General features: G+C 42.2%; 1 protein-coding gene across 1 annotated transcript in view; it reads left to right on the forward strand.

Annotated features, from left to right (window-relative positions):
- CNOT10 (CCR4-NOT transcription complex subunit 10) overlaps positions 1 to 6,219 on the forward strand; it is a 35,084-nt gene extending 28,865 nt beyond the window's left edge. The window contains exons 14-19 of the mRNA XM_049816609.1: positions 21 to 134; positions 1,983 to 2,113; positions 2,893 to 2,928; positions 3,016 to 3,143; positions 4,420 to 4,495; positions 5,927 to 6,219. Coding sequence (XP_049672566.1) covers positions 21 to 134; positions 1,983 to 2,113; positions 2,893 to 2,928; positions 3,016 to 3,143; positions 4,420 to 4,495; positions 5,927 to 6,081 — 640 coding nt within the window. The 3' untranslated portion in view covers positions 6,082 to 6,219. The remainder of the gene's footprint in view (positions 1 to 20; positions 135 to 1,982; positions 2,114 to 2,892; positions 2,929 to 3,015; positions 3,144 to 4,419; positions 4,496 to 5,926) is intronic.
- The last annotated feature ends 3,668 nt before the right edge of the window (positions 6,220 to 9,887 follow it).

The following is a 9,887-nucleotide window of genomic DNA, read 5'->3' on the forward strand; positions in this document are numbered from 1 at the left end:
CCCTCTTTTTCCCCCTCCAGGTGCTCAATACTTGCGTGTAGTGCTTACGTGGCTCTGGCTTTGGGTGATAACCTTATGGCATTGAATCATGCAGATAAACTCCTTCAGCAACCAAAGCTGTCAGGGTCTCTTAAGTAAGTCTGATGTGGTCATTTCTTCTTTCTCAGCCCTGCTTTTTGCTGGAGAGTTCTGAGTTGGAGCTTCCAATGTCTGTAGCTGCTTTCCTATTCTGTATCTGATGCAAAGAATTGCTTGGCCCGCTCCTGTTCTTGTTGAAGCCCTGACTAAATGTTCATTGACACGCAGGAACGTGAGTCCCCTCCTTTGTGTACGAATTCCATGTAATTCAGAATCTATCGCTGCTTTTGTTGCAATTTGTTAGTCTCCAGCTATGGGTCCCATGCAGCGGCAGGACGGTCAGATTTCTGTCCTGATTCACTGTGTGGCGGCATGTGCTCCTGTTGGCGCAGCACAAGGGGCAGGAATGAGCAGCTGGGGGTAGACAACATCAGCCCAAAACAGCATGCTGCTGAAAATTCACTTATGAAACTACAGCCTTGGAGGGGAAGGTTTGCTCAGTCAGAAGGGTACCAGATCTTGGGTGTGCAAGACTGTCACTTCACCTGCTACTGTTGCTTATATAGATTCTATTTTTCAGTTTCTCTTTTTCAGTTCTCATCTGGCACTGTATTTTTTTGAGTGATACTCAAAGCTCATTCTGTTTCTACCCACCAGTTCTCGTACATTTCTGCAAATTCAAAAAAAGGCAGCTTTAGCTCTATCCTTCTGACCTTATTTGTGCATTTAATTCCTGTGTCATACACAGATAAAATATAACAGAGGTTTTTATGGTCGTAATATTTTTCAAAACTGGTAGTGTACTTGCAGAAAGCAAGGTAACTTGTGCTTGTTTTTATATGCTAGCAGCATACTCTAAAATGGTCCATGCCAATTAAATTCTTTGGCTCCCATGCTTCAGAGTACTGCAGAAGCTCATCTTTTTGCACAGTCATTGTATAAGCAAGATTTTAGAGTTTGCAAGGTAACACATAATTTTGTCGAGGCAGTGTTACCATTATGTAATGCAAGAAATGCTAGATGACAGCTTTTTGGAAAGACAGGGAGCCATGCATCTTGGTTCCAGGAAACGAGGCTTTTGTGCAGATTGGGAATATTGAACTGTTCCTGTTTTATTAAGTGAAATAAATTGCATGTAGAAAGTTACATTTGCTGTATCAGATCTAAATTGCAGAATTTATTTTGGATGATTGATATTTTACCTGATGTTTTGTAATTCATTACAACCAACTATACAGCCAGTTTGAAGTGTACAGCTGCATAGAACAAGTGTGAACTCTTTTGCTCAACTTGTGTTTCAGATTAAATATTTGCAAACTAACTGTGCTCTTGATCGATAGGTTTCCTTCTGTTCCAAAGTTGTAAAGGAAAGCTGCTGATTAGCTGAGCTGAACTACAAGTGTCAAATGTCAGACTTGCTTAATTTTTTTACAAAACCTGCAGTTGGAAAGGTGTTTGTGCCCCATGGACAGGCCTGTATAGTTGCTGTCCTTAAAAATGCAGCTATCTTACAGAATTAGTTTGATATTTACTGAATGTAAAGTCACTTAACACCTCAAATTATAGATGTATCTATAACCTGGGGTGTTTTTGTAAGGTTTCTGGTTTTTAATTCTCTGAGATAAAGCCATACCAAGGTACTGTCTTTCTGGAATGGCAATTCCTGTGCATGAATAAATTGTCATTACTCAGGTGCAGATTTTTTCACAACATAAGTGCCTAAAAGCAGTAAATGGCAGAACTGGGTATCATGTTAATACTTTAAAAGCAAGCTAACTTCCATGCAAGTGTTTCAAGTAATAGTTTTCATGTGCTCACGTTAAAAACTGCATTCAGTTTGTCTTAAATAACAAATTGTGGGGGTTGTTACGCTGACATTTGTACCTAACCATTTGCTATTGTAGGTTTCTTGGGCATTTGTATGCAGCAGAAGCTCTCATCTCTCTAGACAGAATATCTGATGCCATCACTCACTTGAACCCCGAGAACGTCACTGATGTTTCCCTCGGGATCTCTTCAAATGAGCAGGACCAAGGTTAATGAATCCACACTTCATTAGAACTGGTTATGCTTTCAGCTGGCTTCCTGCTGTAACTTTCTATACACAAATATAATGATGATTAAGACATCTTGTTTTAAGACCGTAGGTTGTTTGGGGGTGTTTTTGTGTTTTTGTTGTTGTGGTTTTGTTTTCCTGGCTCTAGTTCCTACTTTGTGTTTGGTTTGTCTTTTGCATGTTTGTCATTCCTTTGAAGTGGCTAATTCTGTAACATAAACCAAAATGTATATTGTAATGTTCTGCCTTGTTTAAAGTAACTTTTGAAAGCTGCTTTTGTTAAATGTGCAATTATGGTTAAGTTTGGGCTTCATACCTTCTCTTTCAGCTTTTAGTCTCTAAAGCAGGCTTTGGACTATCAGTGAAGACCACTGTTCAGTGAGAGATAGGAGTGGAGAGAATGTAGTTAATCTGCATCTTTAATCTTCTTGCAGTGCTTCCAGTTAGGAGTGTGTTATTCTGTAAAAAAAAAAAAAAATACTTCAGAGCCCATCTGTATAGTTAAGTATACAGCAGCTCTGATTTCAGTGACATGTCTGCAGTTTGAACTCCACTGTACTCATCTGCAAATCTAAAAGCAAACCATAAAGATAGGAAGTCTTAAGTGACGTAAACTTTTGAGCAAACTGATATGTTTTCCCTCTTTAATGTCAGACCTTGAAGAAAGAAGCAAATTTGTATCTTTGTATTATTTTTGTAATAAGCTTTAAAAAAGCTCGTGGAACATGATGTTTTTTGTGGGTTTTTTTTCTTTGCAGGGTCTGACAAAGGAGAGAATGAGGCAATGGAATCTTGTAAGTACCAGCCACAGGAACTTACTTGGCCAGTTTGGAATAGAAGTTTAAGAAGGAAAAAAAAAAGAATTTTTTTTTTAATTGCAGCTGGCAAGCAGACCCCACAGTGTTACCCCAGTTCAGTCACATCTGCACGAACAATGATGTTATTTAACCTCGGAAGTGCTTACTGTTTGAGGAGTGAATATGACAAAGCTCGAAAGTGTCTTCATCAGGTATGAAAAACAAATCTCAAGACAGCTTTAGGGACAAATGCACTTCCTTCAAAGTGACATTTAGATCACAGCAAATCCTGGTGATTTCACAGCCCAGGTTTATTTATGGACTTTGCTGATATGGTGGCTTTCTTCAGTCTTTATGAATTAATATCTATTAGTAACATAAAATGAAGTATTCCAAATTTCTTTCATGTGTAAATAGTTCATTAACACTATGGGAAGCACGTTTTTTTCCTAGATCATATCAAAACAGTGGAATGTGAGTAGGAAGCCTTTTCACTTTTTTTTTTCACCAAGTTTGTTTTGGGGTTTTTTTTTGGTTTGTTTTTTTTTTTTAATGGTCCAATAGTAATTGTTGTATTTCAGAGGAGAAAGTTCTTGAGGGCCTTGGGTTTTCTTGTTTCTAATCAGTTAATAACTCACCATCCAAGCTATTAACTTTAGGGCTGTGAGAACAAACTGCAGTTCTGCTGGAGGTATGTTCTATGCCTGCCTTTTTTCCCAAGAATTCTCAAGTACTGCTTTTGAAACTCTGTCCTCACTTAGCCTGTGTCATTTGGTCTTTCTTATGGCTGGGACTCATCTCTTTCAATGATGATGTTTGTTTCTTTTTGCAGCCATTTCTGTCTGCATTGTTGAGCTGCAAACTGAAACTGCAGTCTTCCAAATTAATTCATAGTAGTTGTGTAGGTGAACAGCTTCAAATTCTGTGAGATTCTCAACACTTCAGGCAGTTGTCTTGCTCTTTTTCCTCCCGAGGCTTCTTAGGATTGGGCAGGTGTGTGTGCTTGGGCTCTGTAGCACATGTGTAAGGCCATCTGTGGATGTAAAGTATAGTAGGTCTCTGCATCTACAATAAATTCATTGACTTCATAGCTGAAAAATACTTGTTTATGGAAAGCTAATGAACGATCCTTGTTAACTTTGTATTCTGAACTTCGGAGCAGTGAAGGTTACCTTCTTCACCTGTCATCTCATGAGGAAACCACAGTAAATTGGCCCAAGAATTACAGATTCATATTAACATAAGCATACAGCAGATGGTCCTCCTAATTAGTGTGAAACAATCTTGCAATGCAGATAATCTTTCAGTCTTTCCTTGCATGCATAAACGTGATAGAGTGTATTAGATTGAAAAAAATCTTATCTTAGTTCATGAATTGTTATTTTTGTTAGCTAAGATGGTGGTAACAATCTTGTCAAGAGGCACTTTCTCTGAGCTGAATGTTTCTCTTAAGCACTTTTTCTCCCCACCCTCTTCTTTTTCAACAAGGCTGCTTCACTGATCCACCCCAAAGAGATCCCTCCAGAGGCTATTCTGCTGGCTGTATATCTTGAATTACAGAACGGTAGGTTTTGAAATGTTCTGTTGATGTAGATTTGGGATACAAGGGGAGGAGGGCGGTAGTCATCATTCCTAGTCTTTATAGAGTTGTGCCAGTATTTCGAATGATACTCTTTAGGCCCTGTCTCCATTTTATACTGCTATGGATCCATGTATCCATACCTTCATTTGCATAGTTTATTGTCATCCTGTTCTTACACACTCTAGAATTCCTAAATATTCGTCTTCTGAGCTGAAATCTTCTGTACTTTGTGCAGAAATCAGGAGTCTTGGATAGGCTCAGTAAAACCCTTGATGAGGTTTATACTGTAAGGAGGGCTTGAAAGACTTTTCATTAAAAGACAACTGCAATCCAAGTTTCCCAAAGAAGCCATGTCAAGGCCGATGTAGCAAGTACTGCAACAAAGCTTGTAATATTGATGACTCTGTTCCAAAATCCTTCCTTTTGAAGGTTCACTGGTTTTGCATGGGAAGAAAACTGCACATAATGGGAAACTGGAAAGATTGCACTTGAATTCTGCAGTGTGAACAGACTGGTGTGGCTGCATCATTGAAGCTGTTGTGGTTGCAGACCTGTGCCCCTTGGGGCTTAATATCCTAGTGTTGTGAAACGTTCAGTGTGCTTGTTCCCCTTCAGTTGTCTTGCATTGCAGGCAGGCGGAGGACTTGAGCATTTGTGTTCAGAATTGAGCTACAAAGTTTTTCTTATAAAGATGTTTCCAAGCTGGAATTTTGGAAACCTTTCTTTCTGCAACAAAGTACGGAGCAGAAGAGAGTAGAAAGTGGGATTTACATATCTCGTCCCCTTCTAAGTATATAACCAAAAGGAGCTGAAGACATTTTTTGCTCTATAAGTGGCAAAATTATACATGTCTTCTGAAACTAAAACTGTAGTGGAAGAAAAGTATTTGATAAGAGGGAGCAATGTTCTTTTCAGAACTTAGCAGGTTTTCTCCTACAATTTTATAGGTTTAATTTTTAACACAGAATAATTTTTCCATTCATATTGGTATTCATTTGGTGGATGAATACAGTAGAAAATCAGATTTCTTGTTTTAAAAACATGTTTCATATACACCCTTGACATTTGCATTACTGTCTGTAATGTCACATTGTGAGGGTGTTTCATGTGAGATCTAGAGTCTTATATGTGGATGGGACAAAGAAGAGGTGTCCTTCAGGTGCTCTGACATCTTCGAGATCTGAGCTTAAAGCTTGATGTCTTCAGCTAACAATAGGTAGAATCAAGCAATAATGTTGTTTCACATTTACTTTTGTCTAATACTTTTCAAGTCCATGTCAGCATTTCACTGAATAGGAAGATAGCTCGTGTCTGTGGCCTGGGCCCAAGGCTGGCTTGTCAGCTCTCTTCTGAGAACATTTGTAAGTCAGTCATACAAAGGTACTTTTTTTTTAATTGAAAGTTGTCTTGTAGGTAACACGCAGCTGGCCCTGCAGATCATAAAGAGAAACCAGCTTCTCCCTTCTGTCAAAACACTCTCCGACATGCGGAAGAAGCCTGTGTATCAGCCAGTCCACTCAATCCAGCCCATTCAGATGCCAGCTTTCACCACTGTTCAAAGGAAGTGAAGTCCTGCTTCAACCTGCTGCTGCCCTGCCCATAAGGGCTTGGGATTTTGTATATTGTTTTTTAACCTAGGACACCTGCATACCCCAGTTGCTGGAGTGTGTTCGTTTATGTAAATTTTTAATAAAACATGTAAACAAAAAGGCATGCTTGGAGGTGTTTGTAAAGGTTATTTCATAAAGGAAGAGAGGTTGGTATATGCTTCGAATGTGAGTGGCAGTTTACTTACAGAAAAAAAAATGGTTAATCATCAAATGTGTAATTCTGCTCTTTTTGAAGACAGTATATGGTAAGGAAGTGACTGGAAGGAAAGTATCATTTACCTGAACTAAAGTCCTGCTGAAATAGCAGCTGAGCTGTTGTGTGGGCTAGTGTGCAATGAGGTATGGTTTTGTATTCCTTGAAGAAGAGGCTTCTGCCCCACTTTGCTAGGTTGATGTAACTATAGTCTGCTACTCTGCAGCAGCTGGGAGTTTGTGCTTTGCTGTAGTTGAAGCTGCCCCTTCAGGCATGGGGACAGGTGTCTGTATGTCTGTGCATGGGCAGGTAAATAGCCTTAGGGGCAAGGGAAGGAGCTTTTTTCTGCAGGTCATAGCCAAGGGTGGAAGAGGTTTGTGCCACCTCTGTTCCACCCCACCCCCCAAGTTTCCTATGGTTACCTCATTATTTTAAGTGCAGATAGTCACAGCTCCAGTATTAATGATGCAAGGCTCTACCACCCTGTGTTAGCAGTGTCTTTCAAATAATCTTTCTGTCTATCATTCTTAAAACTAGCAGCTGTGCTGCTGGCCTGAAAGCATTAGAAGGTCATGGAAATCAAAGAGGTTATGGTATATGAACACACTAGGGCTCTAACCCTCAACATTGCACTGCTCCCAAGCAGTAGTGACTTTAACTGTCATTAGTCAGTACAAGCCCGTGCAAAAAGCCAGTCTGTGCTGTGGGGTTTTTTTTAAATGCAATTTCCACTTTAGAGTATTACCTCTCTCTTGCAAAAAACTGAGCAAAAGGCAGAAACCAAGAGGCTGTAAGATAGCAGCAGAAGCAAGGACCCCCTGGTTACTTATTGTGAGCATAGGAGAAGAGATGAGCCATCCTGCCTTGGGACTTAATCCAGGCAATAAGATAATCGGAGCCCAGCAAGCATCTCTCATTTCCCCTCCGTGGCTGTTTTGTGCCATTTCAGCTATTCCAAGACTTGCCCAGATTAATCTGCAGGGTAGACCTTATCTCCCTGTGCTGCTGGCATTGTGCTTTGCTACCCCAAGTGGCCACCTGGGGTGCAGGGCCTGCAAGTTCTGCTCTCAGTAACTTGAGGATTAGGCAACACAGATGTGGATAGAAGAGGAAGCCATGGGTTTGCCAAGATCTTGAACAAACAAGGCACAACTGACAGAAGATGACTAGTAAGTTTATTAAACCATGTGCAAGTTGTAGAACGAACACAAGTGTGTGTCCCTTCAGCAGGAAGCTAGCCATCGTGAAGCAGTAACAGCAGAAAGCGTGAAACCTGCTACTGTCCCTCCTCCATTATATAACTGGCTGCTTTGCCACTTTTCAGGGCTTTCAGACCAATGGCCAAGTAGCTGACTCTCAATAACTTTTCCAGCACTGTAGGATGTGGTACCCGTTCCATCCTCAGGTAGGCCCAAGCAGTTTACAAGTGGGAAAAAGTGGGTAAAGATCCCATTTCTGAAAGAAGGGAGAAAGGGAGCTGATACATCCCTCAAGTCAAAGTAGTTTGACTATTAAATACAAAAAGGTTAAAGAAAGATGCTCGCTGTGTGGTCCCCAGCCCTGAATAGAGAAGATTCTTCTCTGCCATTCCCTGCACCCCCCCCCCCCCCCCCCCTCCGCCGGAATGCGGGGAATTCACATGCAAAAGATGCTAATGCCTGGCTTCAGCAGTGCCCAGCTCCACCCGGAGGCACCCAACGGTCTCCTCGAGGCTCGATGAAGGATGCTGTTGTAGTTCCCCAGATACCACGCTGCTTATCACAGCTCCATTTGCATGTGAGGAGAAGCATTCAGCCCCAGCTTTCCCCTAACAATGACTGCTCTTCTGCCCCAAGGCAGCTGCTCTGACCAGAGCAGCTCTGGGATTTTTCTCCCGCCTGGCTGTAGCATTGCTACTTGAAGAGAGTAGGAGCAGCATAAGCTGGGCTGTGTGTTAAGTTAGTAAAGTCAATAATGCTTATTATTTTGGTTTGGGCCACTTCCCGAAGGAAAGCCTGCCTGTCCCCCTCTCCTCCTGCCCTCCCCTTGCCTCCACAATGTCAGCCCTGCAGCCATGCGCTGACTCATCCCCACAGCAAGAGAAAGGGCTTGCACTCCCTTTCCCCCCCTCCAAGCACCATAACCCCTGTTGCCATCATCTCAGCCCCTTGCCCACATGCTGGCAGGGGCTTAGAGCTAAAGGTTTTGGCAAGGAAGTGGACAACACTGACCATGGCCATGTCCTGGTTTCAGCTGGGATAGAGTTAACTGTCTTCCTAGTAGCTGGTACAGTGCTATGTTTTGAGTTCAGTATGTGAAGAATGTTGATAACACTGATGTTTTCAGTTGTTGCTCAGTAGTGTTTAGACTATAGTCAAGGATTTTTCAGCTTCTCATGCCCAGCCAGGGCACAAGAAGGTGGCACAGGACACAACCAAGGCACCTGACCCAAACCAGCCAACGGTGTATTCCATACCATGGGACATCCCATCCAGTTTAGGAACTGGGAAGTAGGGGTGGGGAATCGCAGCTCGGGGACTAGCTGGGTGTCAGTCAGCGGGTGGTGAGCAATTGCCCTGTGCATCATTTGTACATTCCCATCTTTTTATTACTACTGTTGTCATTTTATTAGTGTTATCATTATTAGTTTCTTCTTTTCTGTTCTATTAAACCGTTCTTATCTCAACCCAGGAGTTTTACTTCTTTTCCCCCTGATTTTCTCCCTCATCCCACTGGATGGGGGGGGGGGTGGGGGGGTGGGGAGTGAGTGAGCGGCTGCGTGGTGCTTAGTTGCTGGCTGGGCTTAAACCACGACACCATGGCACAAGAACTGTGCAGTGCTTGCTCAGCAGCATCCAGAGCCACCTCATGGTACTCGATGAGCTTCAAGTTTCCGGTTGTCTTCAGGGAGAGAACACAAAGAAGTCAAGGGAATACAGGCAGTACCACACCAAGCTGGCCAAGGTGGTAGTCTTGAAACTCACCCGCGCAGCCTTTTCCCCCTCCTTGACAGGGTCTTCTCCTTCCCTCCTTTCAACTTGAAGTGATCTCTGTACTGCTATGTCACCAGCTGCTCCAGCAGGAAGAGCAAGCAATAGTCTGGTCAAGGAGTTTGATGGATAGAGCACAGCATGGTGCTGAGCTGTCCTACAGTTGTACACAGCTGGGGCCAAAAAGCATCTCAGCTTTTAAGAGCTACTGCAGTCAGCACTTTCAGAGACTGCAATCCACCTCCACTGCTACTCATGCTGGGAATTCTGTCAGTAGCCTTAATTCTCAAACCCTCCTTGAAGAGCATCTTCCCATGCTCACCATTTCTTTTCAAACCTTTTACAGAATAGTAAGGAAAAAGAGTACCTTTTCTGCACTTTGTTGGCAGTCTGCTCTGCAAGATGCCAGATACATTATTAAATGTTCTGGTGGCTTTGCTTTATGCTACCACTCAGAAAATGCATTACTTCACAGTTGCAAAGGTGAAGAAATGGAAACCTAGAAATGGACCCAACAAGGTTAAACCAGGAACTTTCTGGCAAAACACTGGAAAAACTGCATGGAGTACAGGTGGTGAGTCCAGTATCAAAGCCATTTCTTC

This window comes from Accipiter gentilis, chromosome 14, assembly GCF_929443795.1.
Source record: "Accipiter gentilis chromosome 14, bAccGen1.1, whole genome shotgun sequence".
NCBI lineage: Eukaryota > Metazoa > Chordata > Aves > Accipitriformes > Accipitridae > Astur > Astur gentilis.